Source organism: Vombatus ursinus, unplaced genomic scaffold (assembly GCF_900497805.2).
Source record: "Vombatus ursinus unplaced genomic scaffold, bare-nosed wombat genome assembly UNPS02001419.1, whole genome shotgun sequence".
Classification (NCBI taxonomy): domain Eukaryota; kingdom Metazoa; phylum Chordata; class Mammalia; order Diprotodontia; family Vombatidae; genus Vombatus; species Vombatus ursinus.
Window position 1 is genome coordinate 18,282,520 of NW_020941197.1, and position 19,573 is coordinate 18,302,092.

General features: G+C 38.2%; 1 protein-coding gene across 1 annotated transcript in view; it reads right to left on the bottom strand.

The window, feature by feature from the left end:
• Window positions 1-8,917: 8,917 nt before the first annotated feature.
• Window positions 8,918-19,573, bottom strand: part of MORC1 (MORC family CW-type zinc finger 1) — a 201,072-nt gene continuing 190,416 nt past the window's right edge. The window contains exons 26-27 of the mRNA XM_027867998.1: window positions 14,071-14,265; window positions 8,918-9,066 (exon numbers count right to left, since the gene is read on the bottom strand). Coding sequence (XP_027723799.1) covers window positions 8,932-9,066; window positions 14,071-14,265 — 330 coding nt within the window. The 3' untranslated portion in view covers window positions 8,918-8,931. The remainder of the gene's footprint in view (window positions 9,067-14,070; window positions 14,266-19,573) is intronic.

Here is a 19,573-nt window from a genome sequence, read left to right on the forward strand (position 1 = left end):
TCATGTACTGACTCCTAAATGAAACTTGAAATTCAAGTGTGCCCCCAAACAGCCACTGTAAACCTCTTACAGCTTTAGGCTAAGTAAGAAGAAAAAGCTGGTGAGATTACCAGGACTGCTCATTTTTAAAGCAGGCAGTGACTACAGCTAGATGGTATCCTCAGCACAGCTGCCCAGCTAACGGTGCCAAGGGGCTGCTGACACGGTCAAGGTTACTGTGGGCAAGCCTTACCTTACCCTTGATGTTAAACTCTGCTTTTATTGATTCACAGGAGGAGACAGGATGGTCTCAAGGAAACATTTTAAGTAGGCATCTGGACACTTGAGCTCTAATCTTATTTGGCTCTACTAATTAATGATCACTTGGCTTCTGCCTCAGTTTCCTCATCTGTAAAAAATGGGGATAATAATAACACCTACCTCTCCTAGGATTGTTGTGGGGATCAAATGAGATAATAATTGTAAAGTACTTAGCACAATGACTGGCACATAATAAGTGCTATATAAATATTAGCTATTGTTATTGATATTATTAATTTATTAGTGGCAGCTAGGTGGCACAGTAGAAAGAATGCTAGAGCTGGAGTCAGGAATACCTGAGTTCAAATCCAGCCTCAGAGAAAACCAGTCTTACTAGCCTTGTGACTTTGAGCAAATCACATCACTTCTGCCTGCCTCAGTTTCCTCATCTATAAAATGGAGATAATAATGGCACCTACCTACCAAGATTTTTGTGAGAATAAAATTAAAAAAACATTTGTAAAGTGATTTGCAAACCTTAAAGCATGATAAAATACTGGCCATTATTACTAAACACTTGCTACATTGTTCTATGTGTTGCAAATACAAGGTCAAAAATAACATCCTCTTTAAGGGGAGGTCACTTAGACTTCTCTGTGTTTTTAATTTATCCATCTGCAGTAATGGCACTAAATAATCACCAGGTCCTGTGATGAGTAGTAGAGATGTAAATACAAAGAATGAAACAATCCCGACTATGTTATCTCTGGGGGGTATCGGGATTCCACAATAGGACCATAGATTTAGAGTTGAAGAGACTTTGGAGCTCATCTAGTCCAAGCCCCTTACTTTACCCATGAGGAAAATGAAACCCAGTGACTTTAGGTGATTTACCTAAGGACATAAAGTAGAAAGTGTGGAGCCAGTATTCAAACTCAGTTTCTCTTTCTCCAAAGTCAGAAAGAACTCTTCCCACTGAACCACATTCTCTCCCCAATGCATAGTGGCTGGAAGATACTTTGAAAAAAAAGGATAATGAAAAATTGTTAAATATATATATATGTAAATTTATATGTATATATATACATATAATGTATATATATATAATTCAGAGAAAGTCTGCAGGCAAGCAAATTTATGCAGTAAATGGAATTAAGGAAGGGGTACTAGGTGTAGCTCGTGCATGTAAACAGGATGGAGAATATTGGTGGAAGCTGAGACTATTATAATGACTGGGTATTCCATCTTCCTAAACATCTGGCAGTCACCTCTGCTTAGGAATTTATTGGGTGTAGGTATATTGGCACACACTCCTTTCAGAAAGGTTTTGGGGTTCTTTTTCAGCAACATGGCCATGTATAGCACGGTCATTTAAAACTTGAGTTCAAATGTGGCCTCAGACAGTAGCTGGGTAACCCTAGGCAACTCAACCTGTTTGCCTCAGTTTCCTAATCTGTAAAATGGGGAGAGTAATAGCACTGATCTCCTAGAGTTGTTGTGAGAACCAAATGAGACAATGATTGCAAATGGCTTAGCACAGTGCCTGGCACATAGTAGGTGCTATGTGTTAGTTATATTACTGTTGTTTTTATTTTCAGAATGGGAAAGGGCTGCCGTATGTGTCCTATAAATACTCTATGAGTCATTACTTTCTCATTCCCAGTCACTGACATTTGTGATTAAAATAGGTGAGAAAGTAATGAAAAATGAGGAGAGACCACTATTTTGCTGTTGGCCAGAAATTTGGAGAAAATGCCCATCAAGGTGGTATGATTCTTATTTTGTACTGTGGTGGTCAGTAGAGCAAACCACAAGGCACAACAACCATCTCTGGAAAATAGGTGTTGGATTCCGATGAGGGACAGATTTTAATGGTACCATTTCTAGACAAGAAGTGGTCAGCGAATCCCTGCCTAGAATAATGTCATATCCATTCATTCTTTCTCTATTGAATGTTGTTTGTGCATTCCATTATTTAGCAGTAGTTGGTACTTGTATCCTGTAGTTTTGTAATAATTGAATTTATTGATTTAGCCTCTCTCTGTTGTAGAGTCTCCGGGTGACCCCTAACGGGGCCTACAGTCAGGAAGACTCATCTTCCTGAGTTCAAATCTGGCCTCCGACACTTACCAGTTGTGTGACTGTGGGCAAGTCACTTAACTCTCCTTGCCTCAGTTTCCTCATCTGTAAAGTGAGCTGGAGAAGAATATGGCAAACCTCCTCACCTTTGCCAAGAAAACTCTAAATGAGATCATGAAAAGTCAGACACAACTAAACAACAGCAACAAACTGTTAGGTACCCTCTGATCCTTCCTCCAACTGTGCAAATAATCCTCCTAAATGCATAGGTTTGACTCTCATTCCCTCCTCAAAAATTCTCAGTGCTTTCCTATTCTCTATAGGAGAATGTGCAGCCAGATCTCATGCCCTCTCAACCAAAATCCTAAGCAGGTGGGCTGAAAGATCCTCTCTTTTGGGAGCTCTAGAAGCTTCCAGTAGGGTCTACGTTTACATGTCCCTATCTACTTGTCAGAACAGAGGGTGAAGAGCCCAGGTGCTATTTATTGGTGTAATACAGAGCCAGCGAGTGGAGGATGTAGCCTGGATGAAGAATCCTTAAGACCCCAACCTATCTCCACTTAGGGTCTAACCTATCACCATTTAGGGTCTAACCTATCACCAACATGACAGATGATCAGAAACAGGTGATGCTATGCTTTGCAGACACTTCCTTTATTGCGATGATAATAGGTAGGCAACAAGGGAGAATTGAATCATTTAACTTCAACTTCTGTCCCAAATGTTTCAGAGCCCTTCCCACTGGATGAATCTCCTGCGTCCTCCAGATTCAGGAGTCTTAGGGCCAAGGATGATTGCGTCTGATCTCTTTCAATAGCATGTAAACACTTGGCAGGCAGGGACTGTTCCTTTTTTTTTTTTTATTCCCTTGCCTGGGACAGCTCCTGGCACACAGTAGGCTCTTAATATGCACTTGTTGACTAATTGATGTAGCTTTAAATCGTGGGTATCATTTTCTGATTCCTTCTATTTAATATCTGATAAATGTGCTGACTGTCCCAGTGTTCTCTCTTTGTTGAACCCTAAAAGAATTTGAAGGGCAGTTATGTGGTGCAGTGGACAGAGCACTGGGTCTGGAGTCAGGAAGATTCATCCACCTGAGTTCAAATCTGGCCACAGACACTTACTAGCTGTGTGACCCTGGCCAAGTCACATAACCCTATCTACCTCAGTTTTCTCATCTGTAAAATGACCCGGAGCAGGAAATGGCAAACTACTCCAGTATCTTTGCCAAGAAAACCCCAAATGGGGTCACAAAGAGTTGGACATGACTGAAAAACAACAACAAAAGAATCTGGCAAGCTCAGAAGACTGATACGTGAACACAGAGATGAGTTGAAACTTCTTTTAACTTTTATTCTGACTTCCTTATTTCTGTAAATGGAGACATTATTCTCTCAGTCAGCCAGCCTCAAAACCTCCCAGTCATCTTTGATTCAATCTCTCTCTCTCTCTCTCCCCCCACCCCCGCTCTATGCCCCACCCCCTCCACCTCCCCAGAACTATCCAGGAGTCAGGTTCAGTCCATCTTCCCTCCCATCAGAATTTTGACATCAAGCTCAAATCAGCATACATTTACTAAATGCCTACTAAGTCCAAGGCACTGTACATACATTGTATGATAATTATAATGCAAGCTCGAGTGTGGGCTCTAAAGGCAAAGGAATGATCCAAAAGCTCTAAGAAAATATGAAGGATGAAGCCCCCTGGATTGGGTGGGTTAGTGAAGGGCAGACCTTCTAAACAAGAGGATTAGAACAGGTAGAGAGAAAGCAGGAGAAAAATCCAAGTATGAGGGATGTCCACCTGATGGATACACAAAGGCAAGAAAATAGCACATTGAGTTCAGAGAATAGCTAGTAGTTCAGTTTGCTTGTAATGCAGTGTGCGATAGTCTGAAAGGATGCTAGAAAAATAAGCTGGAGCCAGATGATACTGCTACTAATACCTAGCACTTCCATAGTATCTACCATGTGCCAGGCACTGTGTTAAATGCTTTACAACCATTATTTCATTTGATCCTCACAATAACCTAGCAAGTAGGTACTATTATGATTTCCATTTTACAGTTGTGGAAACCGAGGCAAATGGGGTCAAGTGACTTGCCCAGGGTCACACAGTTATTAAGCGTCTGAGGCTGGATTTGAACTCAAGTCTTTCTGACTGCAGGCCCAGAGCTCTACTGACTTTTATTCCATAGAGAATGGGAAGGCACTCAGAATTTTTGAGGAGGGGAATGACAGTCAAACCTATGCATTTAGGAGGATTATTTGCACAGTTGGAGGAAGGATCAGAGGGTACCTAACAGTTTGTTGCTGTTGTTTAGTTGTGTCTGACTCTTCATGATCTCATTTAGAGTTTTCTCGGTAAAGGTGAGGAGGTTTGCCATATTCTTCTCCAGCTCACTTTACAGATGAGGAAACTGAGGCAAGGAGGATTAAGTGACTTGCCCACAGTCACACAACCAGTAAGTGTCGGAGGCCAGATTTGAACTCAGGAAGATGAGTCTTCCTGACTTGTAGGCCCAGTGCCCTGTGCACTACGGCGCCCCCTAGCTTGCCTACCTAACCATTTACCTAAGCTTCATTCAGTGTTTTCCCTCCTGCTCCTCCTCTTTAATCCACTCTGCACACCACCACTAGGTAAAGTTTTCTATAACACTGCTCTCATCATCCCCTCTTCCTCATCAGGAATCTCCAGTAGCTCTGAATTACCTAGAGAATAATTCTAAACGTCTTAGACAGGATTTCAAGGCCCTCCACAACATAGCCTCAATTTAACCCCCTGCTGCCCTCCCCTCTGCTGCCCAGGCCAGAGAAGAGGGTTCTTTCACTCTGTCCTGAGAGTCCATCCATCGTTCCCTCCCCCCTTCCACTTGGAGGGCTCTCCCTGCTCCTCTGTACCTGTTGTTTTCAAAGCTCCAGCTCAAGCAATGTCCCCAGTCTAGCGCCTAATGCTCTTTCCTTCCTTTGAACTCATGGCATTTACTGTCACCATCTGGCGATCCATCTTAGCCCTGTGGGCTCCTTCATTGTTATTTCCATCTTCTTGGGTGCCGTTTCTTGTTACTCCCACTGGCTTAGAAGGGCTTCGAGGACACTGGGGATTGTGATGCTTCTTTGGAGTACCAAGAGCATCTAGGTTGGTACAAATGGGACGCAGGGTCACAGATTTAGAGCTAAATTCAGGAGGTGGGGGTGCTGGAGACAGCTGGAACTCTGAAGAGACATCAGCTAAATTTTCAGTGTCAGAATTTACACTTCAGAAATGGGCAAATACTACAAATGAAGACTTTATTATTTTGTTGATTGTCTAGATTTAAGAAAGTGATGGAGAAAATGTTATTAATGCAAATTAAGTGTAAAAATGTGTTTTGAGCACATTTCCTTTTTTCCTGGAGATTCAGTTGTTAAACATTTACCAGCAAACTTCTGGATGGAAGAGATCTTAGAAGTCATCCAGTCCTGCTCCCTCATTTTATTTTAAAAATTATTTTAAAATGTTTTTAAAAAGACCACGTGAGGTACAGAAATGTTAGCTGACTTGCCTAAGGTCAAATAGCTGGTTAATGGTAGAATTGTCTATTTGTACCCTGAAATCTAGTATAAGAATTTTTCCACTATGCCACCATACCTCTCAAGTGTTCCTCATTTTAGAGACCAGGAAATTGAGACTCAGAAGTCACACAGCTGGCAAATACATTAAGTAGGATTTGAACCCATATCTTTCTGACTCCATGTCCAACATTCTGTCCATGATAATTCTGCCTCTTCTTCTAGTATTCAATAAATATTTGTTGAATTAAATGACTTTTCCTATTAAACTCATAAAACTTGATTCTCTGACCATCAGAGGCAAAAGAAAAAACATGGCATAAATAACGAAAACCTGTTGAGAAGTGCTCTGAACAAGGCAATACGGCAACATACTGGACACTTGAATACTTCAATGGGCACAGAAATAAGATGAAATGACTTGAAAAATCTGGTACAACATCAAGAAATGAAAGAATTTGTTGAACGCTTATAGGAGACTCAAAAGCCTTGTATCTACAGAGTATGAATATTTTCTTGGGAAGATTCAGAAGTTGATAGAAATAGTGAACACAAATGAACATCATAAGGAAATGAAAGCGGCCATATTTGAACCATGAGGAAACACCTTGTTAACCAAACAGGAATAATTTTAGAACCAGGTATAGGTGTGAGGTTGTTTGGCCAGAGCAAAAGTCAAAGTCAATATGAATTAGAAGGAGAAAGGCGAGAAGACACTGGGTTAATGTAATGATTCTAGCCTGGCCTATTTAAATGTATTATTAACTCTGAGAAAAACAAAAGGGGGAGGAGAGGACAAAAGGAAAGATATTGATTTTTATTATCACCATTCTTCAAGAATTGTGGACCAATGAAAAACAGTCTCCACAACGAGAAAGCCAAAAAACATCCAGAAACCACTTCAGCCAGCCAATGTTTGCTTTTCTTGTTATGTGGACTGACAGGGAAGCCAGGGGCACCACCAGTGAATCAAGAGATCCTTTGCAAAATATTTTGGAAGAGAATGACAGAACGTTCTGCCCCACACGGCCTGAAAAAACAGTAAAAATCAGTTGAAAGGAAAAAAAAGAGTCTGATGAGAAGCTTGGTGTCAGATAGAGGTAAGTCAGACGATCTGAGGACATTTATAAATGAAAATAAAGAGGCCAAAATAAACCCAGATGGGAAATGGTAGAGATTTATTGTTATTTCCACACTGGTCACTGATGATGTTGGGACTGCCTCATTTGGACTCCATCATTTCAGTACCTAATGTATTACATGAGGAAGAGAAATGGCACTTATGAGAAGGCAACTGGAAGAAGTAGCTGGACTTGTCCAAATATGCAGAGAAGAAACTGGTGATGGAGGCAACTTGATTTTTTAACCCTCCTGCAGACTGAACACCAGCATGCCAACCTGGCAAATGCAGAGATGAATAAACTGTGCCCAACTGAAGCAATGCTGTATTTTTGCCCCATATCCTTGCTATGCTACAGCTAAATAACTTTTGTTAACTGCTCAATAGCCTATGATGCTAGCGAGGTAGTGCGCTGGATAGAGTGAATACTGCTTCAGACATTTACAAGGAATATGATACTGGGCAAGTCATTTACTTAAGATCTCTCTAAGTTTCAGTTTTCTCATCTGTAAAATGAGTCAGTTGGATTCACTGACCTCTCTGGTCCCTTTCAGCCCTAAGTCACTGATACTATGAGTGCCTTCCCTTTTGGGAACTCTGAAAGGGGCAGTTGAGAATTTACATGAGTTTTCCTTTTATTATTTCAAATTTTTTCAGAATTGCAATATAATTAACATTGAATAGTGTCTTGAGCACATAACAGGAATAAGAGCTGGACTTGAGGTCACATTGCTCTAAGGAACTTCCTAGATCTAGGTGAGGAGACATCCCTAGAGAGCTGAGAAGTCAAATAATTGACTCATGGTCTCACATAATGTGGCACAGGCAGAACTGGCTGGTTCTCTAACCAGTCAGTGATGCTGCATCTATTACACAAAACAGTTTTCTAATGAATGCTTGTAGAATTTATAAATTATTTTCATGGAGTCTAGAATTTCCTTCCACTGAAACTGGATTTCCAAAATATGCTCAAACCATAATCAAATTATAAAGGTAGGGGCAGCTAGGTGGCACAGTGGATAGAAACTGGCCCCGACTGAGGAGCACCTGAGTTCAAATCTGGCCTCAGACATGTAACACTTACTAGTTGTGTGACCCTGGGCAAGTCACTTAACCCCACTGCCTAGCCAAAAAAAAGAAAAAAAAAATTATAAAGGTAACAGTTGTAAAGGCAGAAAAACTAACACACAATCTTTATTGTTTCTATTAGAAGTTACATACACTGCTAAGAAAAATACAAATTTTAGTTACCAAGAACAATATGAAAATTGCTTCCCTGTTAACCCTATGTACTTGAAACATGAGATATTAAAATAAAACACATTAAATAATGACAAAAATAGAATTCTTTGTATGTTACAAAATTTTTACCTGAGTTATTTCTTCCTCTTCTCTGTAATATAACTCTAAGGAATCTTTTTCTTAATAGAACCAAGAGGCATATATTTTAAGGCCCAAAGGTTAGGATTTATATTATCTGCTTCAAAATGAAGTGGCCTTAGTGAAGGGAGGTCAGATTTCCCCACCAGGTACATTTGTGCAGTAGGAGTCTCAAAGGGAGAAGTACAAAATAGGATGGTCTAAGTTCTTCAAATTTTATTTTTGAAAGCTACCCTTTTCAAGTCTTTACTTTTCTTTGACAAAAACAAAACTTAAACCTGCTTAAATTTTCATTGTTCACTGTCCCTCACACGGGAGTCAAAGAAGGCAAAGGCACTTTCTATAGGTAGAAAGTATGAAATATCTACCAGTGGGAATCCCTTTTTTGTTGTTTTTTTCTTAGACTCAATGACAAGCTAATTTTGTCCTTTATTTAGAGGAGAGATAAAATCACTATCAAAACTATCCATCCTTACACAATTAAAAAAAAATCAAAATTATGAAGTCACACCTCATTAACAGTTTTCAAAAGGGGTGTGGTATATAAAGCACTTTATTTTACTCTTCACAGGTAGGGACAGCCTCTCCTGACTTTCTTCTTAGTAGTTTTAAAGTGTCAAGTAGAAAAAGATTTTCTTCATTCAGCAAAGCTTCTATGTAACTGTCAATGTGTTCGAAGTCATCTGGAGTATTCTGAAAAACAAAACAAAACAAACAACAAAACAAACCCAAAAAACCAACCACTATTGAGCTTAAAACATGAGGAAGGATGGATTCACTTCTAAACTCCTTCCCATGTCAAAACCACAGTTCTCAGCTGCACTGCAGTCCACTGGGAGTCTCCTTGTTGTCGTAGCACGTGAAGGTTTCTTCAAGCCCATGTATTAATTAAGATCTCAGGCTGATTGATTTGGCTCACTTTCTATTCCCCCTGTCCTGTGGCTGGAAAATCCTTCTGGCAAATCTCCTACTTTGTTGACAGCATAGGTCCATGGCCCTGACCCTGACTAACCCTGCCCATTCTCTGATCTCTATATAGCTCATTCCTGCTCCCCTAGGCCCTATTTTCCTCTGCCCACTCATTCAAAATTTGCCCAGATAGTTGCCAACCCCCTTTCATTTTTTACCTCTTCTTTGCATATTTCCCTACATTCACCCTCCAGCATTAATTAAAATTTGGTTTTCCCTTGAAAGTAACACGTCTTGGGTTACTTTCTCCCAATAGCCAGATGAAAGAAATGATTATTTTCTTATATTAATAATCAATTAATTAGGACCAGGATTTTTTCCCTTCCTATTTCCTCATTCAGAAATCAGCCCCTTGCAGGTTATTCAGTCAGTATCTGAAGGACATTGTTGATAAGGAGATTGGATTAACTTTCTCCTTAATCTTGTTCAGACCCCACCCAAGTGGGAAAGCCTATTGTTTTGTACTCTGGCTTGAAGAGGGGAGGTGCAGGGTAAAATCCTTTGTCTAGATGGGTGGTCTGGGAGTAAAAATGACATAATCAAAGTCACCTTTCTCTCCCCTACCCAACCTCATTAGAATAGGTCCACTTCTCACTATAATATTCATTCTTCTCATTAATTGTTAACCAATCAGAGCTGATTACCACCTGTTGGGAACACCCACTCTTCCAAGGGCATAGAAACATCAAGAAGCCACCATGATATATCATTAGTCTAGGAGGGACAGCCAAATGGCTCTTTTGTTAATTATCCACTGGCCATAATTAATAAAATGATTGTTTATTACCCAGAAACTATGTCTCTTGAACTTTTTACAGGCAACACAGGCTGGGCATAAGAGTGAATATACTCCACACTACCTACTGGACATCTTGAACTGGATGTCCAATAGATATCTTAAACTTAACACATCCAAAATTGAACTTACTATAAATCTTTCCCCCATCACCATCCTCCCAATCATCTAGGCTTGCCACCTCAGTCTTATTCTCGGTTAGTCCCTTTCTTACCCCTACTCTCCCCATCCAACCTGTAGCTAAGTCCTGTTGATTCTACCTTTGAAACGTCGCTCATATATGTCTCCTTTTCTTCTTTGACACCACCCTGGTGGTACAGGTCCTCATCACCTGCACTTGTACTACTACAGTGAGCTCTGGCTGGTTTCCCTCCCTCTAGTCTTTCCTCATTCAGGTCCACCCCTTTGCTCAGTTGCTAAAGTGACCTTCCTTTAGAAAGCCCAGGTCTGATCATGTCCTCCTCTTCTTCCCCCTCAACTTGATAAATGCTATTGGCTCTCTTTTGAATCCAGGAGCAAATATAAAACCCTCCACTTGGCTTTTAAAGCCTTTCACAACCAGGCCTCTTTCTACCATTTCAGCCTTCTTATGTCTTATTCTCTTGCTCACACTCTAGAATTCTGTGACACTGGCCTCCTTGCATTTACTTGGATGAGACACTCTATTGCCTGACTCTATGCATTTTCACTGACTGTTACCCCATGTTGGGAATGCTCCCCATCTTCACTTCCTGGTTTCCCCAGCTTCCTTCAAGATGCAGCTACAGTCCTACTTTCTGCAAGAAACCATTCCCAATCTCCATTCATTTTAGTGCCTCCCCCCGAGGTTATCTTCAATTTACTGTGGTTTTTTTGTGAGTACAGTTGTTTGCATGTTGTCTTCCCCATTAAACTGTGACCTGCTTGAGAGCAGGGACTGTTTTGACCTTTCTTTGTATCCCCAGCAGCCTGGCATGTGGCAAGAACTCTACAAATGTTTGTTGACTGGCTAATGTTACTACTTCCAGGACTTCCTTCAACCACAATGACTCAAGTATCTCTCCTGCTCTTCTCCTGACTCTTTTGACTATAATATGCTGACCTGGAGAACACTCCCATGATCCTCAATGACTTCAGCACCTCTGTCATCTTCCTGGGTGATTTTAATATTCATCCCAGCCTGTTTTTCAACCTCCTCAAATCCAGAGACCTCCACTATTACTCTACTTTAGCCACAAACAAAAGTTGCTCATCCCTTAGGATTCATCACTCTAAACTACTTTAATTCTACTGTCTCAAACTCTGCGATTCTTCCATGACCACAGTCTCCCACGCTTCCACCTCTCCCATAGCCTTGTTCTTTCTGAAATTATCTTTCATCCTTATGACTTCTATCCCTAGACCCCACTTCATTCTATCAGTTTACCATCCCTATTCTGACGTACTTGGTCTTGAACCCATTGTTAGCTATTTGAAAGACAGAGTCTCTACCCCTGAAAACTCTGCCTTCTTTTCCATCTGCTGTTTCCACCCAGCTAATTCCTAACCCATTGTAAACCCTATGACTTTATTTTGTTATATTCCTGAAATGCTGAATTCTTAGGAAGCCATGCTGATTGGGTCCACTATGCATTCATTTTCTCTAACATCAATTGGGACCCCATTGCTATGCTGAAATCTTTTTATTCATCTTTGGTTGGCTCTCTATAGCAAAGGGATCTTGCCTCTGACTCACTGACAAAACTGAGGTCATCCACGTGGAACTTCCTTAATTCCCTTTGTCCAGTCCCTTAAAACTTTCTGTTATGTTCTTGCCCCTTTCTTTGCTGTAGAGTCAAAAGATGGAGAAGGTGGCTTTCCTCCTCACTGTAGATAACCTATCCACCCGTGTGCCATTGGGTTAGCTAGCCCTTTCCTGTTATGAGGGCTTTCACATGTCTTACTTCCTCTGCATACGCTGTTAGGATCATGACCTAGTTCTTCTCTCACAGACTTACTGGAGAAGATTTGATCATAAGGTTTCCTCCTTTTTATAATTATGTATTTAAAAAAATTGTAATTGAAAAAATCTCCTATGATTCTATCTTCTCTAGGTCAATTGCTGCCCTTTAATTCTTTCCTCATAGATCCCATTTTCTAACCTTGGAATCTGTAATCTTATGATCTGGTAAATGTTTAACGACTAGCTCTTTGGAGGGAAAATGGTATATATGCCATACTTTTAATTTTAATATGTAATATTAACATTTTCTTTTAAGCCTAGACAATCAACAAAGCAATAGATCATGCCTAGATTTGTAGCATTTGCCAATTTCTGAAGTATAAATGTTCACACTGAAAATTTAACAATTGGTTCTCTTCAGATGGTGCTAGCACAGCTTTGCTAGTAGGTAAAACAGTAAAGCAGGGAGTCTGTCCCCTTTCATCATCTCTCTTTCTTTGTCCCCCACACCCTAGAAGTTCCATCCCTTGAAGCACATTTTCTTTGACTCATTTTTAAGCACATTATCCTTCCTTGTCACCTATGACCACACCTCACTCTCCTTAACATGATATAATAGAAACAGAAATGGTCTCAGAGACGGGAGCTCTAAATATGCATCCCATCTCTGATACCTATTAGCTGTGTGACTCTGAGCAAGTGACTTAAATTCTCTGTTTCCTCAGCTCTCAGAGAGAGATAATATTTGTATGACCTACTTGTTTTGTGAAGAAAAGTACTTTGTAAACTTCGATGCATTATACAAATGGGAAAGGTAATTTTTTATTTCTAAAATGGGAAATGAATGATAAAAAGAGTGACTGTAACCATTTTGTTTTGAAAATACTGGAAGAGACTCAGTGGTACGAAGGAGCAGGCTCATATTGTTTCTTGAGAGTTGATTATTAAATTTTCAGTATGACCATTTACACCTCAGAAATGGGCGGATTAGGGATGAATTTATTGTTTTGGTGATTGTCTAGATTTATGAAAGTGACTTAGAAAATGTTAATAATTCAGATTAAAATTAAGACTGTGTTGCACACCCAATTTTTTTCCCCAGAGAGCCAATTAAATATTTATCTAGGACATCTCTGTCAAGAGTACTTTTCTTATGAAAAGAACCATTAGTTATACTAGTCCTTCTTAGAAAAAAAATTAATGAAATAATTTCTTCTTTTATTTCCTTCTACTTGCCAAAATTTTACACATCTGGTTTTATCTCAGGAAAATAAAAATATTGTGCTTGCTGAAAACGTGGAAAACTAATTTTCTGTGGTAAAAATGTTAATATACATTGCTACTGAGGTCAGTCAAAAATACTTCTCCTGATCACAGATCATAGGATCATAGAATGCCAGAGTTGGGAGGCACTTAGTGGCTATGTAATCTCTTTATTTTAACAGAACAGAAAATTGAGGTCCACAAAAATGAAATGACCTAACAAAGATCATACTGACAATAACAGTCTAGCATTTTCAGAAAAAAAAAAAAGCATTTAGAATGCCTTAAATTTCTTTCCAGAGCGTGTTCACTTTTTAGTTCAGTCTGTCCTCATAACTGGGCAGCTAGGTGGTACAGTGGATACAGTGCGGGTTTGGAATCAGGAAGACCTGAGTTCAAACCTGACCTCAGACATTTACTAGTTGTGTGACCCTTAGCAAGTCACTTAACCCTGTTTGCCTCAGTTTTCTCATCTATAAAAATGAGCTGGAGAAGGAAATGGCAAATCACACCGGTATCTTTGCCAAGAAAACCCCAAATGGGGTTCACCTCGAGTCAGACATGATTGAAACAACTGAACAACAACAAATCCTCACAACCACAATGTGTGGAAACTGAGGCACAGATAAGGAAAGTGTTTTGTCCACAGACGTCAGATTAACAGTGATGCTGGGAATAGTAAATAACAAGCCTCATGTTCTATTCATAATTGGTATCCCTATGATTCAAAATAAATAGCATCACTTACCAGATTCCAGTTACTCAGCAATGTTGCCACATTTGCCCGGAGGCTTTTCAGTTTATTTTCAGTAATTTTTATTTGTTTTTCACATTGTTTATGATGAGCTTCATTATTCATTGCTGTCTTGTTTGCCTGCTGAGTTATGGACTTCATTTTCCATCTTACTTTCTTTTCATACTGAACCATGTAAACACTCCAGATCTGTGAAAGAATAATACAGTTTTTACATTTAGTTTAACTTTTTAAATAAATTTTAATGTATAAAATGGTATTAATAACTTTTCAGTCCCTTCTTCCAAGCCACCACCCAGATTCTAGTTTTGTCCATTCATTTCCATTCGCTTTTTCACATAGTAGATATTTAATAAATACTTGATTGATCAATATGGTCATTGGTAGTACGTATTCTATTCTTTTTCACTTTTTTATTTTTTTTTGGTGAGGCAATCAGGGTTATGTGACTTGCCTAAGGTCACACAGTAAGTTTCAAATGTTTGAGGGCAGATTTGAACTCGGGTCCTCCTGACTCCAAAGCTGGAGCTCTATCTACTGTGCCATCTAGCTGCCTCTTTCACTTTATTTCTTAACAGCTTTTAAAATTCTTTCTATTAATCTAAAAACTGCATTCTTTTATTCCATTTCATTAATATACCACAATTTAACCATTAGCTATTAGCCATTACTCTTTTGCTGGACATTTGAACAACTTTCAGGTTTTTTTTTCTTTTTCAATTATATAGAATATTGCTATGAAATACGAAAAGACAGCTTTTTGTTTGTTTTTGAAACATTTTTAGACTATATTCCTAGTAATGGAGCTACTGGCCTGAGGGTTTTGGTAGTTTTTCTAGACTGCTCTACAAAAGATGATACAAGTGTGAAATTCTACCAACAATAAAAGACTATACTTATTAATTAATAACTTTGAAAGCATTGTTTCCCAGTTTTCATTTTTTTTTACCAGTTTGATGAGCATTATAATACGATAGCACTTTTTCATTTATTTATTTATTTGCTAGACAATGGGGTTAAGTGACTTGCCCAGGGTCACACAACTAGTAAGTGTCAAGTGTCTGAGGTCAAATTTGAACAACAGTACTTTTTTACATCTATATATAACTCTTCTATGACCTACATGATAAATTTTTATGAGCATTCCATGTGTGCTGAAAAAGTATTTGGGTTCCCTTCTTCTGCCATTAAATTTCTCTGTCAATTCCATTTTATTAAATAAACTGTTCAGATTTGTGATTTTTAAAAATTTGTCATATTCTGATAATAGAGTGTTGCAATTCCCAATTCTTATATTCACTTGGAATGACTTTGTAATATCTTTTTATTTTTACTGGTAACCTTGTTAGTCTTCCTTTTATGAATTTGCTGAAATTTTGACCCACAAAAATTGAGAATTATTATATATTTCTTATTCATTTTTCCTTTCACCATTATGATTTCTTGTCTTCTGATGTTTTATAATTTGAATTCCATTTAATTGACACTATTGCCACTTTTGCTTTTTTTCTGAACTTACAGTTTCATGACACATTTAAGACCAATATTTTCATTTTAATCTAGTATATCTTTTTGCATTAAATATGCTTCCCTCAATAAACATATCAGTGGCTTTTATTTCTTGATTATGCAAGGACTTTTTATTTTTAATGGGGAAATTCAGACCATTCACATATACTGTTATAAGCAATACATTCAACTGGCCTTCTATAATTTTATTGCTGTTCTTAATGTTGCATAAAAGTTGCAAAACTTATCTTAATATATAACTTCTATTACAACTGCTAAAAAAGTAAATGAAACAAGTTGTATTTCTTTAAAAAAATAAAGAAACCTATTAATTCTGATATTTTCCTGAGATTTAAATCCATTTTTATTATAGAAAAAGACATTTTGCTTTTGCAATTGCCAGGTTCCCAAGTTGTCATTGTTTATCATTTAGGTTAAATGGCTTTTAATTTATTGAGGTATTTTAGCGTTACAGTGGCTTCCTAAATGGTTTCCCTGCCTCGGATGATTCTCCATCCCAATCCCTCCTCTAAATAGCTACCAAAATGATTTTCCTTAAATGCAGATCTAACAATGTTAACTCTCCTACCCAATGAACTTCAGTGCCCCTCCACTGCCTGTAGGATTATATATAAACCCCTCCATTTGATTTTCAAAGCCCTTTACAACCTCACCCCAGCTTACCTTTTCATTAAATATCACTCCCTTCCTTAACTCTCTTGTCCAACCCAAATGGCCTTCTATTTGTGTCTCACACATGGCACTCCATCTCCATGCCTGCGCTGGCTGAGCTCCCTACATGGAATGTACTTTCCCATCATGTCCACTTTAAAGAAGATTTTACTTTCTTTGAGATACAGTTCAAGTACTACCTTCTACATAAAATCTTTCCTAACCCCACCCCAAATGCACAGAACATTCCTATTCAACTTCCTAGTATTCATTTTGTATATATTTGTTCTGTAACACATTTATGTATATGTTTTTCCCAACAAAATGTAAGCCCTTGTGTGTAGAGTTTTTTTGGTCTTAGCATATCTATATCTAACTAATTTTAACCATTAGTGACAGACTTAAGTATATATGTACATATATAAATATAATTAATATTTTGTTAAGAATTTAAGTCCAATGTTACTCTGACTTAACATATCTTTTTTTTTCTTTCTCAACATTTAGGAACTTTTTTGTCTTTATAACTGTATAGTTTAGCAATTATCTTTCTAGGTAAATTAAACTTAGGGTTTCTTTGAATTCTATATATCGCCTCTAGTTGCAGAACACTGCCTGTTCTTGTCCATTCTGGAAAATGTTTTTTAAGTAGGTCCTTGGATACAATACCTAGCTTTAAAAAAAAAAAAAATCAGTGTTTTCTGGGATCACAGTCAATGAAATATTTAAGCTTCTTGATTTATCTACTCTATGTGTTATTTTGTCCTACATACACATTGATTAATATTTCCAGTCTGTTACATTCTGAACTTGTCTTTCACCTTTATTTTGGTTGTCCATTAAGCTTTTCTTAACTTCATTTATTCTGTTATTTATTGCTTATATTGATTTTTAAAAAAAATCACTGGATATAATTTTTCAGTTTCCTTCACTATTCTTTCATCGCTTGTGCTTTTTAAATTGAAGTAGATTACTCCTTTAAATTCTTTAAAATATCAATAGTTTATAAACCACTATAACCCTAGCTTGGCTCAGTTAAGCAATCATGTTTATTGAGCAAAGATTAAGGGAACCTTAGGCACACTGTCAAGACTTATTCAATGATCTTTGGATAGAATTGGGCTTAGTATTAAACAGACAAGTAATGTAACACATATAAATACTGGAGGGCAAGCAAATCATAGGATCATTAGCCAGGCAAAGAGTTAGAATAGCAGACACAAAGCACTAAAAATAAAGAAACTTTAAAACTGAAGAATTTGCTCCCTTGACAACTCAGATGACATTCTGAAGTCAATGGAGCATGAAGAGATCTATTTTACATCTTCTACAATTAACCCTATAACAAGTAACACTTTTTTGAAACCAATAACATCAAAAGCAGAGAAGAGGCTTCTCACGTGCTTCTGCTAAAGCAATAGCAGCCAATCCTAGGACGTAGCAGGTTTAAGAGTTGTTGAGTGGGACATATGAGTCATTTATGGAGATGACAAGTAAGTTAAGCCTGAGGAGGGAGTGTTTAGCATCAGAAAGGTGAACTGATATTGACAGGAACTGTTGGCATTTCAAAATCTGTTTCTAGAGCTTTGTAATTTATACATATTATGTACAAAGCACAGTGCTTGATGTTGGAGAAATAGAAGCATAATGAGATAGTGCAAAAAGCCTTGGATTTAGAATCAGAGGACATGAGTTCAAATCATGGTCTTTGAACCATGCCACTTTAAAACTTCAAATCCATGACCTTAGGTAAATCATTTAACCTTTAGTCACTTAAATATAACTTTACACACTAGAAACACATATACATATAGCATAAATCTAAAGTTATTAAGTACATATGCACACAAAGTAGTTAAATGCAAGTAGTTTGGGAGGGAGAGCACTAGAAGCTGAGAGGAACTGCAAAGGTTTCAGCTGTATTTTAAAGGAAGTGAGAGACTCTATGAAAGAGAGATATGAAGGAAGGAATTGTCTTCCGGGCAAAAAGAATGGCCACCGCAAAGATAGAGAGAAGAGAAATGGAGTGAAGAACAGAGAACACCAGTTTGGCTGGATCTCAGAGTTTTGGACGTGGAGTAATATCCAGTGAGTCTGGAAAGATAGGCTGGGGTCAAGTTGTGAAGCAAACAAGTTTAAAAGTAAACAGAGTTTTTAGTTTATCCCAGTGGCAATGATTAAAAGCAACTGGAGTTGGTTGAGTTGGGAATGGGAGAGAGTAGAGGGTGCCCCAAAATCAACAACCTCACTAGGAGAGAGTGGAGGGAAAAGAGAAGAGTCCCAGGACAAAATCTGGGGAGCATCCAGAGTTGTATCCAGTTGTTTTTTTCAGTCATGTCTGACTCTTCATGACCCCATTTGGGGTTTTCTTGGCAAAGATACTGGAGTGGTTTGCCATTTCCTTCTCCAGCTCATTTTACAGATGAGGAAACTGAGGCAAACAGGGTTAAGTGATTTGCCCATAGTCACACAGCCAGTAAGCATCTGAGGCCAGATTTGAACTCAAGAGGAGTCTTGACCACAGACCCAGCACGCTATCCACTGAACCACCTACCTGCCCTCATCCACAGTCAGGGGGTGTGATATGGATGATGAACCAATAAAGGAGACTGAGAACCTGTGATCAGACAGGTAAAAGGTGAACCAGGATAGAGCATTATCGTGAAAAAAGATGAAAGAGTATTTAAGAGGAGAAGGTGGTCAGATCATCAGATTTCACAGTTAAATTATAGTTATAGCAAGACAAAACTATATTAATCTTTTCTGAGACCACTGCTATGGAATCAGCAAAATATATACTTTTGAACAATGTTCTCCTCTGCTAACCTGATGTATCATTGTCTATAGTGTATACTTAGCATTTGCTTAATGCCAACAAATTTGCAAATAATATAGTGTCTGGTAACAGGCTTCAAATTTTTAGACATCTGGACACAATGCAGTAACTTTCCTCTAGATTAATTCAAAAGGTCAGAGACTAGAAATCTGAAACTACAAAATTCTATTAAGTATTCAAGGATAGTGTAAACCACTGGATCATAGGCCTTAGCACTAGAAAGGAAATAGGCTATCATTTATCTAATCTTGCTTTACAGACAACAGAGAAGTTGAGTGACTTGCCTAGGGTCAAAAAGTAGTAAGCAGCAAAGGCAGGACATGAAATAATTTGCTCTGACTAGGAATACAGTAATTTTGCCACTATCTCATAAAATCTTAAATCTTAAAAATGAAGTTTTTCATGATTTACTCAAGGGCTGAGTTGTACCTTTTTGTATTTGTTTATGAGATGCAATATTATAATAATACAATGTTACAA